At 49.0% G+C, this 24197-nt stretch overlaps 1 protein-coding gene across 16 annotated transcripts in view; it reads left to right on the top strand.

Annotated features, from left to right (window-relative positions):
- Positions 1 to 24197, top strand: part of Bcs1 (mitochondrial chaperone BCS1) — a 628019-nt gene that overhangs the window by 71686 nt on the left and 532136 nt on the right. For 5 of the 16 annotated variants that reach the window (XM_075883224.1, XM_075882773.1, XM_075882288.1 and 2 more), the window contains one exon: positions 3919 to 4035. The exons of the other annotated variants lie outside the window; for them this stretch is intronic. In XM_075883224.1, the coding sequence (XP_075739339.1) occupies positions 3988 to 4035 (48 nt within the window). In that variant the 5' untranslated portion in view covers positions 3919 to 3987. The remainder of the gene's footprint in view (positions 1 to 3918; positions 4036 to 24197) is intronic. 16 annotated transcript variants of the gene reach the window in all.

Below are 24197 nucleotides of genomic sequence, written 5' to 3'. Positions count from 1 at the left end.
GCAGAGCAACCGCACCTCCATCGGTTGCTGCCCTTAGTTTTCTGGATACGGGCTAAGAGACCGGCCCCACGTTGGCCAGAGTACTGCCAATGGTGCGGTGACGTGCGGCGGCTGGGCGACGGCGAACGCGAAGGGGTTCGTGGTGTCCACAGAGTTCCATTCAGGTAGTCGGCTATGTCACGTGGTCGTTCTCCTGGCTGTGGACGCGGTGCATTGACGGCGAAGCCACGCAGTCCCATCTGTCGGTACTGGCAATGGCGGTATGTGCGTCCGGCCTCGCCTCGCCGCAGCGGTAGCAGAGCGGGCGATAGTCAGGGGTGCGCCAGACGTCAGTCTTCCTCGGTGCACTGCGCTGGGCCGCTGGCGAACGGTATGACGTCGGTAGGGGTGGTGGCGGCGGTGGCGTCTGTCGACAGAAGTGTGATGGGGCGGCGTTTTGGCGTGGACGGGGAGGAGCGTTGTGGCGCAGTGCAGCGGCGTAGCTCATAGCTTCCGGCTCGGGCAGCGGTGCATGGGGAATTTGAAGCGATTGCCGAACTTCTTCTCGCACAATGTCGGTGATTGAATCCACTTGAGGCTGCGCCGAAGGCAACAGCTTGCGCAGCTCTTCCCGCACGATCGCTCGGATCGTTTCACGCAGGTCTTCGGAGTCACTGGCTTGAGCAGCAGCGCAGTCTGCAGTCAGGCGACGATTATACTGTCTGGTGCGCATGTCCAGGGTCTTTTCGATAGTGGTCGCTTCGGCTACAAATTCTTGGACGGTTTTTGGTGGGTTTCTCATCAGTCCCGCGAAGAGCTCCTGTTTGACCCCTGGCATGAGGAAACGAACTTTTTTCTCCTCAGGCATGTCTGGGTCAGCGTGACGGAATAGTCGGGTCATTTCTTCTGTGAAAATGGTGACATTTTCATTTGGTAGCTGAAGCCAGGTCTCTAATAAAGCAGCGGCCCTCTCTTTGCGAGCGATGCTCGCGAACGTTTGCAGGAATGCGCCGCAGAAAACATCCCCCGTTCGGAGTGGGACTCCCGATTTTCGAGCCAGGTCCTTGCGGTGTCTTCCAAATAGAAGAACACACGACGCAGCTTTTCGTCATAGTCCCAGTGGTTGAGGGCAGCCACACGGTCGTATGTTTCTAGCCAGGACTCCGGGTCTTCGAACGATGACCCATGGAAAATTGGTGGTTCCCTGGGTTGATGCATGACCATTCTGGGCTGGGACGCTGCGGTTGTCATTGTCGCTGCAGTCGCGGTCATGGGCTTGGTCTTCCGCGCTTTGTCTTGTAGAAGCCTGTACTCCGGTGGTAGCCCTTGTTGTCGGCGGCTTGTTCGCTGCTCCTGGTTTGTGTCGGTGTCTTCTCCGCGACGTGGGCTGGGTTCACGGCTTGACGGGGGCGTCCGGTACATGAACGAAGCAGCACCTCCACCAGATGTCACGGGGTCGTGACGTGGCCGAAGACAGGAGACTTCGTGTTGGGATTTAACTGTTTATTTGGGCGAACCTGTGCCCGGTAAACGGAAAGTTCGATTACAGTAGCAGTCTTGCGCAGATAGCAGTGAACGGAGCGTCGGCCGTCGATCAACTACGACTGACAAGCGGCAAAGCGCGTCGGCATTTATAATCTTGCCGTCAAATGTTCTAGCATTATCGCTGGCGGTGGCGTAGTTTCTAGAACAATCTGTACCGTTCGCACAGTGGGCGTGATTTTATCGAAATGATCTACTACAGTCCGGAACCTTCTCGAAAACTGCAGGCGCGGTTTGCGCTGAGAATCGTGTGGTGTTTTGGGACGATAACAAAAACTTAGGAAATGGAAGTGGCAATACAAACAAGCTTAAAGGGACAAACATTTTCATTCAATATGACTACAGTCATGAAACACTGAGTGTGCGCAAGCTTCTTTGGGATAGCGCCAAAGTTGACCGAGTCAATAAGAAGCGCGTATCTCTTTTGCATGATAAGTTGAAAATTGATGACACATCTTTGTATGGGACGATACCAGAAATGAACGGGTAGCACTTCCAAAGCAGCGGGACGCCACTCGTTGACGTACAACGCGTACAGAGGCAAAATATATAAGGATACTAAATTTTATTGCTCGGAGCCTTGTAAATAAAATTGGCGAACTTGAACTGTTGCTTCCTGAACATGATCCACACATAAAAGTAATCACGGAAACATGGTTAAATGACAACATTTGTAATTCGTATTAATACCGCCAAACTATGGCGATAGTTATAGCGCGAGAACAAAACGACGACACAGAGACAAGAAGGACACTGTGTCGTCGTTTTGTTCTCGCGCTATAACTATCGTCATGCTATACCAACTAGCCCAAGCTGCCACACTGCCAAACTATAGCATTTTCTGTTGTGATCGGCCAAGTAGGGGCGGCGGTGTCGCCATTGTTTTACGGCATGTATTGACAGGTGTTGTTATAAACCAAATCGATGGTCATGAAAGTTTGTTCCTCAGAGTAAACAGCTGGGGCCATATCTTTATCGTGTGTGCTGTGTATAGGCCTCCATCAGCTTCCGCTGAATACATTTCCAAACTGTGGGATCATATGGCTGAGTTTTCGAAGAACAGGGTAATACTCGCCGGTGATTTTAATATTCCGTGCATTGATTGGCGTGATCCCGTTTCCTTTTTCGATGTGGACATAAACCCTTTGTGGATATTATGATTATGTGTGATCTAAAACAAACTGTTACCGAGTACACCAGAGCAGCGGGAAGTGCCCGTTCGGTAATAGATTTAATTTTTATTTGTAATGATATTTCTACATACTCTGTGGACGTGGTTGATGGTGTGTCGGACCACAAGGCGGTGTACCTTTCCTTTCCGCTTGGTGATGCCAAGTTGCACAAAAAACAAGGAAAAAAGTTAAAAGATTTCGCTAAAGCCGATGACCATGCTATACTTGACTGTTTGTGGGAATTTCGCGATAACATGACGGGCTGCGTGACAACTCTCTGGGATGCTCTGAAAGAAACTATTCATTATTGCATTAAAAAATTTGTCCCCTCCAAATATATGTTCGCACTAACAAAAATAACCCGTGGATTACAAGAGAAATCATTCATTTACACCGTAGGCTAAAACGAGCCAAAAAACATAAAAAACCAGTTAGTGAGATATCTATAATAAAAGTCAACCTTGCTTCCAAACTCTCCGAGGCAAAAATGAGGTATTTCACTCATTCGTTTCCTGAATTATTGACAAAAAGCACTGAAAAATTCTGGCGATGTTTAGAACAAACGGATGCTACGCCCAGTCAAATAACTGTTGATGGTTCGATTGTAAATGATGCGTCGGTTGTCGCTGATCAGTTTAACAGATACTTCTGCTTCTTATTTTCTGCACCCCACCATTAATCACCACATGACAACCTTCTTCCAGTAATGTCTTCCGAGTTCATAACTTATGAGGGTATATTTTCTTTGCTGCTCAACCTGAAAAATAAATGTTCAGCTGGTCCAGATAATATCTCTAACACATTCTTGCGTAAGTATGCCGAACCCGTTGCGCACATTTTAACAAACGTTTTTCGCCTCTCCTTCGAAAATTCCTTCATTCCTGATGACTGGCGCATGGCACGTGTAGTACCGGTGTTTAAGAAAGGGGATCGTTTAAACATTGCAAACTACAGGCCTATTTCCTTAACGTGTACGTCATGTAAGTTATTATAACACATGTCGCACATTACATCACAACATTTCTTGAAGAAAACCGCCTGGTGTCGCCATTTCAGCATGGATTTAGGAAAAAATTATCGACCACAACGCAGCTAGTTACAACAATTCATGAGTTTATGTCGTCGCTTGATACGGGGAATCAAATTGATGCTATTTTTTTAGATTTTTGTAAAGCCTTCGATCTTGTCACACATAGCAAACTTATTTCTATATTACATATTCTAGGTCTACCTGTTAACCTCATTGACTGGATCCGGTCTTACCTTCACAATCGCAAGCAGTATGTTAAAGTAAATGACTGCATCTCTGGTATTCTACCAGTATCATCCGGAGTTCCTCAAGGTAGTGTTTTGGGACCTATTCTATTTCTAGTGTATATAAATGACATTGTTAAATCAATAGACACATCACAAGTTCACATAAAGCTTTTTTGCAGATGACTGCATACTTTATAAAACGATTACTGCCCCGAATGACCAGAAACGCCTGCGATCCAACCTTTGTGCCATTTATAAGTGGTGTGAAGATTGGTCAATGAAATTAAATAGCGATAAATCAGTTGTCATGCATATAACGAATAAGAAACACCATTTTAATTATACATATTCTCTCAACAACTGTCCATTGACTGAAGTTAATGAATATAAATGTTTGGGCGTCACAATTACAAGCCACCTAACATGGTCAAGCCTCATTAATAAAACATATTTGCAAAATGTTTCAGTGCGCGAACAAAGGAAAAAGGACAGGGTAGACAGAAAGAGAAAGTGTGTAAGCACATCATCAATCGCTTTATTACAGGCTGGACGTGATTACCTCGCTGGGCTTTGAGGCAATAGAGGACGTCACACGTGTTTTGTTACTGATGTGTAGATTAGGCTTGCATTTTACCTTCATGCTCTGTTATCATCCTTTTTGACCAGAAACACCTGCAATCCAACCTTTGTGCCATTTATAAGTGGTGTGAAGATTGGTCAATGAAATTAAATAGCGATAAATCAGTTGTCGTGCATATAACGAATAAGAAACACCATATTAATTATACATATTCTCTCAACAACTGTCCATTGACTGAAGTTAATGAATATAAATGTTTGGGCATCACAATTACAAGCCACCCTAACATGGTCAAGCCTCATTAATAAAACATATTTGCAAAATGTTTCAGTGCGCGAACAAAGGAAAAAGGACAGGGTAGACAGAAAGAGAAAGTGTGTAAGCACATCATCGATTGCTTTATTACAGGCTGGACGTGATTACCTCGCTGGGCTTTGAGGCAATAGAGGACGTCACACGTGTTTTGTTACTGATGTGTAGATTAGGCTTGCATTTTACCTTCATGCTCTGTTATCATCTTTTTTAGCGGTATATATTCTTGCCATTCTGTGAAAGTTACTTGGAAGTCAGCGCTCTTTCTGTTTACCCTGTCCTTTTTCCTTTGTTTGCACACTGAAACATCTTGCAAATATGACTACGCACCAACCAACCCAAGCTTCCACTCTTGTAATAAAACATGCTCATCTGCTTCTAGAAAGCTCGGTTTTTTGAGGCATAATTTAAAAACAGCGCCGTCAGAAATCAAAATGTAGGCCTACAATGCTTTTATAAGACCAAAGTTAGATTATGCTAGTGTCGTTTGGGACCCACATATAAAGAAAGATGCTAAGAAGCTTGAGATGGTGCAGCGAAAGGTGGTTCGCTTTATCTTTAATGCCTACCACAGAAATGACTCGCCAACAACGATCATGGCCATTAATGATATTCCTTCTTTACAATACCGAAGAGCTGTTGCCCGGCTGAAATTTCTACACTAACTTTATTTCCGTAAATTTAACATTTGTCAAGAAACTTATATAAGAAATCGAATCTCAAGACAAACTCGACATACTCACAGTTACACTCTTGAACCTTACTTCGCACAAACTAATCTTTTCATGAACTCGTTCTTTCCTCGGACGATCAATGATTGGAACGCGTTACCTTTTGAAGCATTCTGTGATAATGAAAATCCTGACTTCGATAACTATGTATCTTTCCATTTTTAACCGTACAACTCAAGATCTCAGACTGTCTCACGTTGTATTTGATTTTCATTCTCCGGTTGCAATTTGCAATTTCTTGCTGCCATTTAACTTTGTTCAAATCTTATCCTGTGTTCTACTGCCTTAACATGTTTTTATTGCTTGAACTTTCTTTTTATTTAAGCTACGTTGTGAATCACTTTTTATTATGCCTTCTGCTTGGTCTTTCGACCACAGTATTCTGTAAATAAATAAAATTGTAATAAAATAACTCATTTGACGCTGCTCGCGACCAAGATCAGCTGCTGCTGAAAAGGCCTGGCTAAGTTCTTCACGAACGACTGCGGCAACGGCGGTCACTGGTGTATCCAGTGGAGGAGTCCAAAGCTTCTGAATTTCTTCTCGGACAATATCTGTGATCAGGTCATGTAGGGAGCCCTGATTGTCCTGAGTCACTGAAGCGGCGTTGATTGGGGTGGTAGTGGACGAGCGATCATACTGCCTTGATCTTTGGTGCAGAGCACGCTCAAGTGCAGTGGCTTCTCTTATAAAATCGGCCACGGTAGTGGGGCATTACGCACAAGTCCGGCGAAGAGTTGTTCCTTCACGCCGCGCATAAGGTAGCGCAACTTCTCCTCCTCACACATTGCGATCAGCCCGACGACATAGGCGCGTCACGTCTTCAGCAAACACTGCCACAGTTTCGTTAGGTTTTTGAAGTCTTAACTTGAGCAACTGCTGAGCCTGCTCTCGAGGGTCGATGCTAAGAATGGTGTCAATCAGCTGCTGACGAAACTCATCCCATGTCGATATATGGCCTTCTCGATGCTCAAGCCATGTGTGAGCGCTGTCATTGAGAGTGAAGTGCATGCAGGCGAGCTTCTGTTGAGCATTCTACTGGTTTATGTCGGCAACGCCTTCGTAATGCTCAAGCCAATCTTCAACATCTTCGTGTGGGGCACCTAGGTTCGATTCCTGCTCGTGGATAGTTATTTGCCCCGCCGCGGTGGTCTAGTGGCTAAGGTACTCGGCTGTTGACCTGCAGGTCGCGGGTTTGAATCCCGGCTGCGGCGCCTGCATTTCCGATGGAGGCGGAAATGTTGTAGGCCCGTGTGCTCAGATATGGGTGCACGTTAAAGAACCCCAGGTGGTCGAAATTTCCAGAGCCCTCCACTGCGGTGTCTCTCATAATCATATGGTGGTTTTGGGACGTTAAACCCCACAAATCAATCAATCAATTGTGTGGGGCACCACTGAAGCGATCAGATACAAGTGGCTAAAGAAGTGTTATCTGGGCTGGATTGGAAACGGGGCTGCTTTGTATTCCTTGGACCACCTGTGGCTGGCTGGCGGAGGCCATTGGCAGCGGTACGAAATGCCTGGTAGAATGTTTGTCCAAAAAGGTCAGCTCAGGAGAGAGGCCTAGCAACTGCCGACTGACGTGGTACGCTGGTGTCGTAACAGGTGGCTGCATGTCGGGACTTGATGAACGGCTCCCAGATGAACGACAAAACACGCTTAACAGGAATGTGAGAACACACAGGTTTTCAACGGGAAATGGCGTCTGCTCCTTCAGAGGTAATTAGGTAATTCTGTCTTCCTCACCTTCAGTCGCACGACGTGCCACCTGACAAACAACAGTCAGGATTTGTCTTCTCTCTTTGAAGCCCGAACTTCGGCCCCAACTCTAGGACTTGAATGACGTCATCAGGAAGCTGGAGGTCTTCAGGAACATGAACCTTTCCCTTGGCCATCGGTCGAACACTGGTGATTCGCTCGCGAAGATAGTGTAGCTGAGGCATCCAAAGAGCTTCGGTAGCTTGCCTAGCCAATTGCAGGTACCTTTTCAGCAGAGATCCAGCGACAGATGAATCAAAGGAAGTATGAAGAAGTGCACGAAGACGAATCCTGTGCAAGCAAACGTGGCGATACAATTCAGCGCGTAAAATCATGAGAATCCTCCTTGTATGGCCAAAGGAAGGCGAAAAGCCCACGCAAAGTGCGAGGACTTCATTCGGAATAATACCTTTGCGGATGCAGAAACTGAGCATACGCGCCCTGCACGTCGCATTTGACGATGAAGGCTACAATAAAGCTTGGGTCTTGAACAAATAAAAAGTGGCCCGTTGTACGAGAAATGTAGTCGACAAGAGTGGCGATGTGGGCTTGTTGGTGAAACATTTGAAAGAAATTTATGTAGCGCGAGGCGAAAAAACGAACACAGGAAAGAATAGAGTGAGAGGACATAGTGATACTAGCAACAACATGTTTATTTAAAAAAAAAATGGAGAAAAGCCGGTAGTGTGCAAGGAGCAGTCGTATTATAAGCGAATGTCACGAAGGGTAAAATTGCATCTTAGTTCAAGTGGCTGGGGTGAATGTCCATGGCGATCATGTCCGATAGGGTCCGATGAAACCGTTCAGTCAATCCGTTGGTCTGCGGGTGGTAGCTGGAAGTGGTCTTGTGAACAGGGTTCGAGGCACGCAAAACTTGCTCAACAATAGAAGAGAGAAATACTTTGCCACGTTCGCTCAGGAGAATGCATGGAGCTATATGGTGCAAAAAGATGTGACGAAGAAAGAAATCGGCGACCTCGGTAGCAGTCACAGGTGGTATAGAAGCTGTTTCTGCGTAGCGGGTAAGGTGATCGACGGCTGTGACGATCCAGCGATTCCCATTGGATGATATAGGAAGAGCGCCATACAAGTCGATTCCAATGACTTCAAAAGGCGAGATGGGACAAGGAAGAGGTTGCATTGAGCCAGCCGAAGCAGTTGTCAGTCGTTTCCGCCGTTGGCAATGGACACAAGAGGCAACGTACTTAGCGACGGCTGAAGAGAGGCCAGGCCAAAATCAACGACTGCGTATGTTGTCGTAAGTCTTGTGATAGATAGCTTAGATGAGCGGCGCTTGGATCATCATGAAAGGCTTCCAGAACTTTACGTTGCAGAGAACGTGGGATGACGGGTACCCACTTGTTGCCATCGATGTGGTAAATGTAGGGGTATAAGGCACCACCGACAAGCTTAAATTGTGTAAGTTTTTGACGGAGTCTGGTGTTTGGAGGAGTAGTAGAGCTGGTCAAGTGGTCAACAATGGTGTGGCAGTATGGGTCGACACTTTCTTGTGAAACAAGGACGGATAGGGTGCCAGGTGATGAAATTAGCGCTGCGATTGGAGAGATGCTGTGGTTTTGGACTATTGATGGTGAGTGGCCTCCGCTGGGCAAAGGACAACGTGATAGAGCATCAGCATTTTGATGCTCCTTTCCAGATCTGTAGGGGACATCTAAATCGTACTCCTGCAAATGCAGCACCCAGCGACTGAGGCGACCTGATAAGTTTTTCAGCGATGAAAGCCAGCATCGGGCGTTTAGAAAAATTGAATTGCTGCACAAACTTGAAGGAAAACTTGTTTTCCCTTGTTTTTCTTCAAGTTTGTGCAGCAATTCAATTTTTCAAGTATGAACCAACTAGTCTGCAAAAAAGTATTGCTTCGGGTGTTTAGGTTGGTAACGACGGTAAAATGACTGCCGTGAAGATATGGTCGGAATCTTTGCACTGCCCAAACAATAGCAAGGCACTTCTGCTCGATGATAGTGTAGTTCTTTTCTGCAGCGGTAAGAACACGACTTGGGTAAGCAACGACGCGTTCGCGTGAGTTTTTGTCACGCTGCAAGAGTACTGCACCTAGACCAGGACTGCTTGCGTCGGTGTGAGGGATGGTGGGTGCGGTTGAATCGATGTTGCAAAGTACCAGATCCAACATGAGGACTTGCTTCAATGCCGTGAAAGCGCTTTCGCAGTCTTTGGACGAAACGAAGGTGACGTTCCTTGTGAGAAGTTGATGGAGCGGAGACGCAAGTTCTGTGAAGCCATGTATGAAGCGCCGGAAGTAAGAAGATAACCCAAAAAAGTTGCGCAGGTCCTTTTGACGTAGTGGATGAGGAAAATCGAGGATGGCGGCAAGCTTCAAGGGGTCCGGCCGAATTCCTTCTTTGCTGACGAGGTAGCCGAGAACCTTGATTGTCTTGCTAGCAGAAGTACATTTCTTGGCGTTAAACTGCAGACCTGCTTTTGCAAGGCATGTGAGGACTTCGTCAAGACCTTGTAGATGCTGCGATAGCATGGATGGAAACACTACTATGTCATCGAGATAACACAGACACTTTTTCGATTTCAAACCACGCAATACACCGTCTATCATGCGTTTGAAGGTGGTGGGCGCATTACAGAGTCAAAGAAGCATCACATTAAACTCGTACAACCCATCTGGCGTTGAAAAGGCGGTCTTCTCTTTATCAGACTCCGACATTGGTATCTGCCAGTAGCCTGACCTAAGGTCTAGGCTAGAAAAATACTCGGCGCCCTGATATGAATCCAGTGCGTCGTCGATCCGAGGGAGAGGATATATGTCCTTGCGCGTTATTTTGTTTAGTGCACGGTAATCAACACAGAAACGCACTGTCCCATCTTTCTTTTGAGCGAGAACAACTGGAAATGACCAGGGACTCGAGGAAGGACGTATGATGTTGGGTCATAGCATGTCTGAGATGTTTTCCTCGTTGATCTTGCGTTCTGCCTGAGACACGCAATATGGACGCCGATGTTCAATACGAGAATCGTTAGTCTGGATGCTGTGAGTAGCGCTGATAGTCATGCTCAGGGATGGTGAGTTCACGTCAAATAGAGAACGATGTCTATTCAACAGGGCGAGCAAATCTTCAGTTTGAGCAGGTGTTAAATCAGTGCTTGTGGTTGCTGACACAGGTGTGGAAGAGGCATTGAATGGCAGCTATTGTGGCTTTGGGACATAGTTGCGGTTGTTGTTCGGAAGAGTAACAATCGCAACAGGCTCACTGTCAACCGCACAAGATACTGATGAGCCATAGGGGAGCAGTACACACTTGGGGCGTTTGATTTAAGGCAGTTAGGTAGGTAGACCCATCGAAGAAGCGAATAAGCCCTGGTGTGATCACAATGCCCCTATGTGGAGTATGGCCGTAAGGGAGAATTAGTACATCACCATCCACAATGTCGGTGCAATTAACACTTATAATTTCTTCGATGCATGGCCGAAGTACATAATCTGACGTGGTGACAAGGCGGATGCGTCCATCTTGTTCAAGCGGCGAAGAGTCAGTGGCATTTAAATGCAGGAAGTGCTGATGACAAGGTATGTGTTACGTCGTTCGTCAATCCCTGCGCGTTGGCGCAAGCGAAGTAGACACAAGCTGACAAGCTGTTAGAATGGGGCGTTTATTTGCAGTGTACAGTGTAATATAAAGACTCAAAGTACAGAGGGAAAGGGAAACAAGGTAAGTGAAACAAGAGATAGAAGCTTTGGCTATAACTGTACCAAAAACTGATAAAGGTTACACTTCAGTTACAACACTTCTCCATCAATAATATTGGAGAAGCTGCACAGGTTTCCGTTGTCGTGCTGAGCGCTGGAGTTTTGTGGTCACTGTAGGTTCCCTAGACTTCTGCTTTTCCTGGCCTTGGGTTGGGGATGATGACTGCAGCTGGTGTGGTGGCTCATGGAGTTCCGCCTTTACGTTTGGCCCTGATTCGGAAGTTTCTTGCATAGTTCTCGACATAGGCATACTTTACCTTTCCCTGTCACGGTGGGGTTCAACCGAGTTTCTCGTTGTGTGAACTTGATCCACAATGGTGAATTGCGTTCCATTATCTGAAACAATGGTGTGCGGAATGCCAAACCTGCTGAACAAGCTGCGCATGCAAGTGATAGTCGAAGATGTAGTCGCCTGCTTTACTGATACGGCCTCGATCCATTTGCTGTGAGCATCTACAAGAACAAGGATCATGCTTCGATTTGTTGGCCCCGCGAAATTCACATGTATTCTTGACCAGCTTTCCTGGCATGTCATACTTTCCCTTTCCCTGTCACGGTGGGGTTCAACCGAGTTTCTCCTTGTGTGAACTTGATCCACATGTCTCCGAACAAGGCCTTCTGGCGTCTCGACTGTCACCATTCTCGCTCAGTCGGCTGACTTTACCGTGCCGGTCTTCCACTTTTCACTCTTGCCAAAGTTGCAGATGTAAACGTTTGTGTCCGGTGCCAGGGTCCACTTATCTGATTCACCTGATCCTGCAATCAAGGGGGGAAAGTACGTGTCCACACGAGATTGAATTTGGTAGCCCAGGAGAAGCTCCGAAGGAGACTTGCCCGATGCGAGGGGTGCTCTCCTGTAATTGAAGGGTAGTCTGCAAAGGAGGCAATCTTCTAATCGGCCCTGCCTTATCTTCTTCAGCCCATCGTTCACGGTTCGAACAGCTCTCTCTGCAAGGCCATTTTACCGGGGATGAAACGCAGCCGTGCGCAGGTGAGTTATGTTGTTCTTATTCATGAAATCGGCAAGGGCTTGAATGGTGAATTGCGTTCCATTATCTGAAACAACGGTGTGCGGAATGCCAAACTTGCTGAACAAGCTGCGCAGGCAAGAGATAGTCGAAGATCTGGTCGCCTGCTTTACTGATACGGCCTCGATCCATTTGCTGTGAGAATCTACAAGAACAAGGATCATGCTTCCATTTATTGGCCCCGCGAAATTTACATGTACTTGACCAGCTTTCCTGGCATGTCGGCCAGCTAACTTGGGGGGCAGATGCCGGCATTGGTCGATTTTAAATACAGCTTGTGCACCTCGCCAACATTTGTTCGATGTCGTTGTCCATTCCAGGCCACCAGAAAGCCGACCGAGTGATTGCCTTCATTGCCGATGATCCTTGATGAGTTTCGTGAAGCATGTACGACATTCTATGCTGCGCGCTCTCTGGGATGACAACCCTACGGCCCCAACAAAGCAAACGGTGGGCCGGCAAAAGCTCCAGTCTGCAGTTGAAAAAAGGGAGTAATCTTCGTTCTAGTGCTTTAGCACTTGTAGGCCACCCATTCTTTGTGTACTGCACAACCTTGGCCAGCACTTGGTCACTGGCTGTTAGCACCTGCAATTCTACTGTCGATACTGCACTTTCCTGTACGGATGCGAGGGCCAAAACGTACTCGGGTGGCTCCCTGTCCGCGGTTGACTCTGAAGTTTCTCGTGTCAACCTACTGATGGCGTCCGCGTTCAGGAGCTGCTTGCCTGGAGAATACTGCAGCTTCTAGTGGAATCCGCCCAAATACAGCGTCCAGGGCTGTATACGAGCAGCTGCCAGTGGTGGAGTTGGCTGATCCGATCTCAGCAGGCTCAGGAGCGGCTGGTGGTCTGTGACCAGTATGAATTTTTGTCCTAGAAGATAATTACGGAACTACCTTACTTCAAATACCAGGGCTAATGCTTCTCGTTCAAGTTGTGAATAATTTTGTTCTGCTTTCGACAATGTTTTCGAACAGAACGCAATAGGCTTGTTCCTGTTCCCTTTTGTGTGAAAAAGTACTTCGCCGATGCCTCTTTGCGATGCGTCACTGTTGTGTATTCGTATTGGTTCTGCGACGCCACCAGAGATGGCGCTGTGATCTATGTACCTGTTTGTCGTGTATATAAGTCCACCGTACAATAAACACCGGCAGTCGTCGGTAGCCCATGGCAGCAGTCATGTGTACGAGTTTTTCTCTTCCGTGATAGCGGCTCACCACGCCGCCATACCACATTGGCGACGAGGATGGCCACTGGTATATCTCCCCCGCCGCCGTTCCTCGAGACTCCGGGCACGCCAGCGATTCCTTGGCACCGCTGGTTCCGGTTGTTCCAGAACTTCGTGCTCGCGTCTGGCGCCGACGAGTGGCCAGCAACCCGCCGTCGCGCGCTCCTGCTTCACTGCCTGGGCCCCGAGGGCCAACGGATTTTCAACGCCTTGCCGGCACCGCCCCCACCCCAGCCGCCACTTTCAACTGAAGCCACGGTCAGCGAGTCGACGGAAAAACAGACGTCCGCGCACACCGCTGCCGCAAGCCCTCCGGACCCATACGACGTTGCGGTCGACACACTGGCACACTACTTCACCGCCACCGTCAACGTCCGAGTGGAACGTCATCATTTTCGTGAACGTCGACAGCTTTCCGGTGAGTCGGTTGCCGAATTTGCTTTGGCGCTCCGGGAACTGGCAGCCCTGTGTAATTTCGCCGCTACCGTAGATGATAACTTGTGCGAACAGTTCGTTGCCGAAGTAACTTGCCCGCAACTCAGAGAACGACTGCTCCTCGAAGGCGTCGCATTGACATTCGACCGAGCGGTAGAAATTGCCAAACTTCGCGAACAAACTCACCAAGAAGCTAAAGCCTTCGCGAACCCGATTCGCCGCATCACGCAGTGCCAACGCGGACGCAACCCGGCTAGGCATGATAGCCCCCGATATCGCTTCAACGGGTCCCGCCCCCCTAGTCAGCATCGTCGTAGCTCGTCGCGCACTCGCCAAAACTACAAGCCCAAGCCGGAAACTGCCGCTGCCGACCCCCTGCACGCCGTATCTTGTGATAACTGCAATAACTGCGGCGCAACAGGATGCGAACGGTCGCGCTGTCCCGCCCGCGGCCGCACCTGTTATGGTTGCGGACGCCGCGGACACTTCCAGAGCGTGTGTCGGAGCTCGCGTCGCGGCCAACCACGAAGGCCTGCACCAGTCCGCGAACTCCTCTGCGACGATGACGCTGAGAGCGGTCACAGTATTTTGACCATCTGCACAAACAAACGCAGAGGCCTGTATGTTGACGTCGACGTGTCGGTGATTAACCCGAAGCCGCTCACGCGCAAAGTCTCGTTTCTCATCGACACAGGCTCTGCAGTGTCAATAATTGGGGAAGGTCACTTTCGAAACCTTTTTCAAGATAAAGTACAACTCAGGACCCCCAGCATTAATCTGTTTGACTTTTCACGCAAGAAGATCCCTCTGCTTGGCCTGTTTGAAGCAACACTGTCGTACAAGGCACGAACAGCCGTCGTACCGCTTTACGTAACGCGCAGTGGGACCTCCCTTTTGGGATTAGATGCTGTGCAAGCCCTAAATTTTCAAATTTTAGGGAAGGAGCTACGTTGCCTGCACACGGTCGTTCAGCAAACGTCCGCCTCCGCAACCTCAACGTTGCCTGCAACGAGCTCAGACGCACAAGGGCGCATTCCACCGCAAGGCGCTATCGTAGAGCAACCGCAGAGTGAGCCAAAGTTTGGCATGCCTGCATTGCTGTGGGCCAGGTTTTCTCACCTGTTTACCCCAGGTTTGGGCCTTGTCAGAGGTTTTCAGCACAAGGTGAAGATGAGACAGGCAGTCTCCCCAGTCGCCCAAAAGTTGAGGCGCCTCCCATTCTCAGTACGCCAACCAGTAAGCGACCAACTACAGACCCTGCTCTCTGCCGACATCATCGAAAGGATCGATGCCTCCGAACGGGTTTCTCCCATCGTCGCAGTCCAGAAGGAAGATGGAAGCATCCGTCTTTGTGTTGACCTAAGGGAGCCAAACAAAGCCATTGTGGTCGACAACTTGCCGCTGCCTCACACTGAGGAACTGCTGCATGCTTTAAACGGAGCCCGCCACTTCTCAAAGCTAGACCTCGCCTCTGCGTACCAACAAGTCCCGCTGCACCCGGACAGCGGGGATCTCACAGCGTTTGTTACGCACGAGGGTCTTTTTCGGTTTAAAAGAGTCTGCTTTGGATTGGCGTCAGCCTCAGCAGCCTTTCAGCAGCTTATGACAAGAATCCTGCAAGGCTGTCATGGTGTTCTTTGTTACATAGACGACATCATCGTCTTCGGGAAGACTGAGAAAGAACATGCGAAGAACCTGGAAGAAGTTCTGCATCGCATTGCGAAAGCAGGTCTGAAACTTAACGAAAAATGTGTTTTCAATGCAACAGAACTCTCTTTCCTTGGACATCGCGTCAGTGCGGAAGGCATAGCACCCCTTCAAGCCAAAGTCGATGCAATCGTCCACGCCCCCACACCAGCAGAACCCGGCACACTCCGTTCATTCTTAGGACTTGTCGAATACTACGCAAAGTTCATTCCTAGGCTAGCCGAGGAAGTCGAGCCTATGCGTCGACTGCTGCGCAAAGACATACCTTTTGAGTGGGACACAGCTGCCCTAGCAAGTTTTGAGATAGTGAAGACTCTTCTGGCCTCCCACAAGGTGTTGCACATGTTTGACCCAGCTCTTCCAGTGACTGTCGCAACTGATGCTTCTGCATACGGGCTAGGTGCCGTTTTGCAGCAAGTGGACGGTCAGAAAACCCTGACCATTGCGTTTGCTTCGCGCACTCTAACCCATGCAGAAAAAAAATACTCCGCCAGCAAACGTGAAGCATTGGCTTGCGTGTGGGCATGCGAAAAGTGGCATGTTTATTTGTGGGGACGGCCTTTCACTCTTCAGACGGATCACCAGGCATTGGTAGCGTTGAGGTCTAACAATGGAACAGGGCGACGTCCCTTTCGCATTGCAAGGTGGGCTGAGCGACTTCTACGCTACAACTACACCGTCGAATACCGCAAGGGCTCGGAGAACAAGGTAGCAGACGCGCTGTCACATCTTCCAGCGGAAGGTAAGCCGGAATGCACACCTCAACCTAAAGACGACTCTACAGAAGTTGTGTTCCTAGTCGAGCCGCTGTGCATCGCTAAGGACCAGTTCGGGCAGTCCACCAGTGACGACGCCACTCTGGCAAAAGTCAAGGAATACGTTACTTCGTCATGGCCTCCGCACAAGCTCGTCCCAAGCCATCTGCTGCCGTACTTCATGCTACGCAACGAGTTGTCAGTGGTAAACAACTTACTTCTTCGTGGGGAGCGACTTGTAGTTCCACAGTCCCTTGCGCATCAGGTAATCTCCACAGCGCATGAAGCTCATCCCGGCATCGTCAGGACGAAAGCGTGACTTCGAGAACGGTTTTGGTGGCCGCGTATGGACCGGCAAACAGAAGTCGCAATACAAAACTGCAGCGTCTGTCAGAAGGTCGAGAAGAGTGCGAAAACGGCACCTGCTCCACTGCAACCTGTTCCATTTCCAGAGCGCCCTTGGCAAAAAGTCGCCATAGACATTGTTGGCCCTCTGGAAAGAGCTCCTCAAGATTGTAGGTTCGCCATTACACTGGTTGACTATTTTTCTAAGTGGCCCGAAGTACAATTCTCCAACGAGGTATCTACAAGAACGATCACCAACTTCTTGCTGTCAATTTTTTCTCGAGAGGGATACCCTGACGAGACAGTCACTGACAACGGGCCCCAATTTTCTTCACGAGAATTTTCGCAATTCTTGGATGAGCGTGGTATCCGACTGACACATTCTTCGGTGTATTACCCTCAAGCCAACGGACTTGTCGAAAGGTTTAATTGTGTTTTTAAGGACTTTGTACAGGTTGCTGCGTTAGAACATGGCCCTCTTCAACAAGCAACACTGGAGTACTTGGGTGTTTACCGGTGCGCACCTCACGCAACCACGGGAGTAGCACCAGCCTTGTTCCTACATGGACGACTGCCCCGAACACGACTGGACATCATTGGGCACCCATCCCCATCATTCTTTCATTCTTCACAGACCCTGCCAAAGAACTTGGCCAGCTTCGGAAGAGAGTCACACAGAAGCAAAAATACAGCTAGATTTACACAGACTTCCGCCGTGCAGCCAAGAAACCAAACATAGCAGTTGGAGACATGGTCCGTGTGAAGAAGCCGGCAGTCTCTTTTAAAGGAGACCTCTCGTTCAGTCGTTCTCGGAAGGTGGTGGAACAACGAGGGCCAGCCTCTTTCTGCCTAGACGATGGGCGAACATGGAACTCTTCCGAGTTGAGCAAGGTTCCTGCACAGGCTGCTCAGCCTCACCCAGTCATCCAAACGCCAGATGTTCACGCTCACCCAGCACAGCCTTCAAGTCCGTCACCTGTGCCTTGTGACAGTGGGCAATCAGCAGTGCCACTCACCACGCCGCAATACCACAGTCACACTCTAGTTTCAGCGGCTGTGAAGGGTCGTAGTGCACTTACACCCGTGCCTGCAGCAAACACTGTTTTGTTTTGTCAAACATGGTTTGTTGTTCTTCTGTCCAGTCCCAACGTCTGTCTTTTTCCAGTAGCCGATTCAATGGAAAAAGCAGAGACGATATGTTCGGCAAAAACTGAGTAGAAACCGATCACGCCAAGAAACGAACGAAGCTCGGCTACATTTTTCGGGCTGGGAGCATCAACGATTGCTTCGATATTTTCTTCTATTGGGTGCTGCCCTTGCTGATCGATTCGATGGCCAAGATAGCTAACAGACGTCTGCCAAAATTTGCATCTATCAAGGCGTAGTTTAACACCACTCTCCCGAAAACGTTGCAGAACGACTTTGAGCACGTCGTCCCTTCCTGCTTTTTCGGACACCGAGACATCGTCCAGATAAGCTTGTGCGCCCGGTAAGCCCTGCAGAACAGTTTCCATCCTACATTGAAAAATTGGCTGGCGCAGAGGCAATGCCGAAAGGTAATCTATTGTAGGAAAAAAGACCTTTGTGCGTGTTAATTATGCACAACTGGCGCGATTCATAATCCAGCGGAAGTTGGTTATATGCATCCCTTAGATCTAGTGTACTTAAATGCTTGCCGCCGTTTAAGGACGTGAACATGTCATTGATTACTGGCAATGGGTATTGTTCCAGCTCACATGCCGCATTCAAGGTGACCTTAAAGTTGCCACAAATCATAACGGTGCCGTTCTTCTTAAGCACTGGTACAATGGGCGTAGCCGATTCGGAATATGGCACCGGTGACAAAATGCTTAGTGCCACCAGCTTATCAAGCTCTTCAGAAACTTTGTCGCGTAGCGCGAAAAGAATAGAGCGGGCCTTAAAGAACTTGGGTGTGACTCCCTCCTTCAGCTGAACGTGCGCCGCAGGTCCTTTGATGAGGCCTAGTTCTGAGCTGAAGACGTCTGCAAGAAATTATATCCGAAAGGACCTGTGTGTTCATAGACGGCTGTGCAGTTGGCGGCTCAGCTGAGAGGCTGAGAACAGGGGAGCCTGTGTTGCTCAGAAGAAAAATTAGGTCTCGGCCACATGAACTTGGACCGCAGCAATCTAGCACTACCAAAGGGCATTCTACGGTTGCACCGACGTACAATACCGGCAACAGGATCTCTTCAAGGACTGGCGATTTTCCCAAATAGCATGACAGCTTTATGCGAAATGGCTTCAGCGGAGGCCAAGCGTTCTTGTGCTGCTCAAAAACCTGACGTGACACGACGCAGACCGGTGAACCAGTGTCAATAAGCATTAATACGTCAACACCTCCCCACGTGAAGTTGCGCCATATTGGGGGCTTCACAGTTTTCTCCCACGTCGATCTTAACGCCCAAATGTGCAGGCTATCATCAACGCCTTCATCTGTTTCCCCTTCGTTAACAGCCAGGACTCGACCGCATGTTTCCGAAGGTGCTTTTTGAGTTTGAGACTGCGGTTTGATCATTCTGGCATTTTCGAGCTAGATGACCGCGTCCACCGCAACGATAACGCGTGTTATTTGAACGGCAGGCATTACTGTTGTCGGCAGAGAGCGCGACAACTTCGGCATACGTGGGCGTCTGGCGTACGCAGGGACCATGGGAATACGTCAGACGCGATGCGGACGCGATCTCTTGTTTATATCGGTTCTCGCAAGGTACCTTTGCAGAAAGGAGAGTAACTTCCACTGCGCAGGAAGAGCAGCGTCCGTAAAGCTCTTCACGAATGATGTCGCGAATAAGCGCAGGCAAGTCGAGGGGTGCAGGCAAACGAATGTCGGTGGCATCGTAGCAGAGGCGAAGAGACTGAAGCTAATGAAGTCGCTGACAGATGGTTATCACGTCCTGGGTGGTGGCAGGATTTTTTATGGCGAGGGCGTTAAAGGCGACGGTGTTGATGCCTTTAATAATGTGGCGTATTTGGTCGTTCTGAGACATGATGGAGTCAACACGCTTGCACAGTGCAAGGACATCCTCAATATTTGAGGTGCAAGATTCACCGCCAGCTGCGTGCGTTCAGCGAGCTTCTTCTTTGTAGCCTCAGGGCGAACTGTAGGGGCACAGAAAATTTGACGAAGTTGCTGCTCGAAAGTGTCCCAGTCTGGAAGATCCGGGTGGTGGTTCCAGAACCAAGTTTCGGCAACATCGGACAAGTAAAATGGAACGCTGCGCAACTTCTGTGGATTGTCCCACCTATTCAAATCGCTGACGAGGTCGTAGTTGTTGATCCAGTCTTCTACATCATCGCCTCGGAGACCAAAAAACAGGTGGATCACGCAGGCAAATGTTGTTGGGCAAAGGGGGTGTCGATGGCTACAGTAGGACGGCGACGTTGGATGGGCCAGGGTTTTCTTGGGCCGCCATGGCAGGGGGTTGTATGTGACGACCCGAGCGGAGCTTTAGTGAGAACGGGTGAGAGGACTTGGGGGAGCGAAAAGCATCGTCCACCACTTGTGAGGAACCGGTTTATTCAGCCAGGCTCGAGCTAAAAATCACACTGTTGATGATATTTACAGATGATGAAGATGTACAGGTGATGATGATATCTAAAGAGAATAAAGAGTCATTCGCTTGCCGCACTCAGAATATCATTGTTGAAATTAAGGGGAGACGCGGGTCGAAAAGTCGCGGTTTTTCGGAAAATTTTTGCTTTTTTTTCCGGCTGTATTGGCATCCTTGGACTATAATCTATTACTTCTAAAAATATCAAGCTGAAATTCGCACGAGAAATTATCAAAAAATGCTTCCAAGTGGGCAGCGGTGACGCGTGAAATGCGCGAAAGTCGCGAAAAACAGCGAAGTTCGCGTCGTCCTGTCGCGAAAACGGCGCGTTGGCCGCCATTTGCAATCGTGCACGCATGCTGCGAAGGCCGTATCCTTCATAATCCACTAGTAGCCAGTCTCGTGCCTTCACGCAGAATAAACAAAAAACGAGAAAAACAACGCGTACGTCACGCGTTCTGAATATCGCGGCACACAGCGCGAGGCCGCCATTGGACGGCGGTGTGCTCCACGCTCCTCCCCCTCCTATCTCTCCGGCAAAAGAGCGAAGCCTCGGACGTCGCGATCGAGTTTTTCTTCGTTTCTCTGCATTTTTGCGTCATGGCAAGCCCGAAGAAGTGCAGTTCAGATAGTCGAAAGTTCAGAACTCGCCACAAGTATCGAGGGAAACGGCGTCGGACGCTTCGCAAAGCGACAGCGAACGACGATGTCGCCCCCGACCAACGCCCCGACGCTCCGACTTCGGATAGGCCTAACAACGTCACCAAACCCTGCGACAGTGGTTGTGAAATAGCCGCTGCCGTGGAATTCGTCAGTGCATCCCAAAGGAAGATTGGATTCTTCGAGAGTGAACGTAGACCGGTAGATGCTGCTACTGCGAACATGCTGCTTTGCGAAATCGATGCGCTGACGGCACTTGTGGCGGGTGCGCAATGCCCAACCTGCCGCGAACGGAAGCTCGGCGTGCGAGAGGCAGCTGGAAAGCGCAAAGGACTTTCGGCATTCCTCGAACTGTGCTGTCAAAATTCTGATTGCCCTGAATCTGCACTTTCGTTCACGCACACGTCGAGACGTACTGCTTCGGCCGGGGACCAAGGAACGAGCGCTCGTTTTGACAGCGGCAGCTCGCGTGACAGCTTTGCTGTAAACGTGAAGGCAGTTCTGCTGTGAAGGCAGTTCTGTTTAGCTGCTATAATTATTGAGTTATGCCATAAACAATAGCAAAAAGTTACATTTTTTGCGGGCACTCTTTTATGTACTAAACTTTCAGTAAAAGCACTGTGTCTGATCTTATTTGACTCTTGGTAGATTGAAAAGTGCAAATATCTATATAGATATGTCACAGAAATATTGGAACCAAGAAAAAAAATTGTATTGAATGACTTATTATTTTCAATCTCTCTTGAAACAATAAGCTAATATTTTCACAACTAATGCTGGTAGGCATTGCAATTTAGAGTAGATATTTGCATTCTGCATGTGTTGAAGAATATGTGTGCCAAGTTTCGTTACTATACAATGAATATAAGTTTCTAAAAGGCTGCCCGGAAAACGTGAAACTGTCAGAAAAAATGAAAATGAGAAAAACAAGTTTGAAAGTTCGCAAAGTTGGCATTTATTAGGAAATCATTCTTTTTGCATCAAATTGGGGCACAATGAAAAGTGCCTTGCCTTGAATGCACTGCAAGTGTTTAGAAGTCCCCTGCACCATAGTTTGGTCCTTCACGGCTCTTGCGGTCAGTGTCCTCAACACGAGCTCTCTTCGCTGTGTTGCGACGGTGTGCCCTCGCTTCTGCAGTTTGCTTCAGGTTCATCTTCCTGATGCGCATGACGTCACAGTGGTCACCATGTGTGGCCAGATCTTGTGAGGGGAGAATTCCAATGCCTTCGAGCACTTCTTCAAAGCCCCTGTGGCCTTTGTTGTACCAGAGTACAGCAAGAGCGGTGGCTGTCTCCACAGTTGTTCTGGAGGCGAACTTTGTTTTTGGACATAGCAGCCATATCTTGCTGTTCAGCGATTCGGCTGCATTCTGTGTCTTGCCATGAAGGCACCGAAGAAGGAGTTTCTCCTCTGTAAGGCGCTTCTAGATAGGCATAATTGCCGCGCTTGTAGATAGGCATAATTGCCAATCCTTGAGCCTTCGTCAACAGTGGGGTGTGGCGTGGTGCAGGCTCCCCCAGTGCTTCCGCACGCTTGTGCTTGCACCACGAATTTGGTCCCGCGGGGCAAAAGTTGTGGCTACTGGCACCATCACTGGAGCAGCAATGAAAATACGATGCCCATATGGCAGTGTATATATTTCGGACACTGTCCTTGTTGCTCGTGATGGCGATCTTGTAATATGTTTGTAGTTTTATTATTGTCGCATCTTTCAGTTTTTCGCTTCGTGGCAGTGGCGTTGCCAATTTCCGTAGGGCAGTTCCCAAGCGCTTTGCAACGTGGTTCGTGCACTCTTCTTTGTCAATGGGGGTGTCACAGTATACATTTGCCTCGCAGACTGCAGTGTAGGCCTTGCTGTCACCATCACTTAGGAAGCTGGTGAATCGCAGTGGAGTTTCATAAGACAAGGTCCTCTGCCATATATTGACAGCTGCCGCAGGTTCCATTGCATGGGATGAGCAGTCAGTGTTTTTTTGGCAAACTGGAAGATGAAAAGCTCGCCATATCTCTTCATCCTCCCCAAGGTCCCTGTGTATACTGCAAGCATGGCAGTATTTCGAAAGAACTTCAAAATCGAGGCAGAGCCCCGTGTCCAGGGACACGACTGTGCCCACTCCATTGTATCTTTTATGACCTCTTTTCTGCCAGGTGCCATCAAACATGACTGGCACATCTCTGCCGCCGACTGCGTCCTTCGTGATGTTTCGTGCCTGGTGCAAGTTTTTGCTCACTGCCGTCATCGCCGCACCATGGAGCTTCTTGCAAATGCCGTTGAATGTCTTGTGATGCATCGGGCTCGGAAGACCGAGAATCGCACAAAATCGTGAAAGTTGGTCGTGGCCTGCGCCTATAGCGCGTGCTGCCAGAACTGCCTTCACGTTTACAGCAAAGCTGTCACGCGAGCTGCCGCTGTCAAAACGAGCGCTCGTTCCTTGGTCCCCGGCCGAAGCAGTACGTCTCGACGTGTGCATGAACGAAAGTGCAGATTCAGGGCAATCAGAATTTTGACAGCACAGTTCGAGGAATGCCGAAAGTCCTTTGCGCTTTCCAGCTGCCTCTCGCACGCCGAGCTTCCGTTCGCGGCAGGTTGGGCATTGCGCACCCGCCACAAGTGCCGTCAGCGCATCGATTTCGCAAAGCAGCATGTTCGCAGTAGCAGCATCTACCGGTCTACGTTCACTCTCGAAGAATCCAATCTTCCTTTGGGATGCACTGACGAATTCCACGGCAGCGGCTATTTCACAACCACTGTCGCAGGGTTCGGTGACGGTGTTAGGCCTATCCGAAGTCGGAGCGTCGGGGCGTTGGTCGGGGGCGACATCGTCGTTCGCTGTCGCTTTGCAAAGCGTCCGACGCCGTTTCCCTCGATACTTGTGGCGAGTTCTGAACTTTCGATTATCTGAACTGCACTTCTTCGGGCTTGCCATGACGCAAAAATGCAGAGAAACGAAGAAAAACTCGATCGCGACGTCCGAGGCTTCGCTCTTTTGCCGGAGAGATAGGAGGGGGAGGAGCGTGGAGCGCACCGCCGTCCAATGGCGGCCTCGCGCTGTGTGCCGCGATATTCAAAACGCGTGACGTACGCGTTGTTTTTCTCGTTTTTTGTTTATTCTGCGTGAAGGCACGAGACTGGCTACTAGTGGATTATGAAGGATACGGCCTTCGCAGCATGCGTGCACGATTGCAAATGGCGGCCAACGCGTCGTTTTCGCGACAGGACGACGCGAACTTCGCTGTTTTTCGCGACTTTCGCGCATTTCTCGCGTCACCGCTGCCCACTTGGAAGCATTTTTTGATAATTTCTCGTGCGAATTTCAGCTTGATATTTTCAGAAGTAATAGATTATAGTCCAAGGATGCCAATACAGCCGGAAAAAGAAAAGCGAAAATTTTGCGGA

The sequence above is a fragment of the Rhipicephalus microplus genome, chromosome 1 (genome assembly GCF_043290135.1).
Source record: "Rhipicephalus microplus isolate Deutch F79 chromosome 1, USDA_Rmic, whole genome shotgun sequence".
Classification (NCBI taxonomy): Eukaryota; Metazoa; Arthropoda; class Arachnida; order Ixodida; family Ixodidae; genus Rhipicephalus; species Rhipicephalus microplus.
Note: the sequence above shows the minus strand (reverse complement) of the source record. Positions and strands in the feature narration are given on the sequence as shown.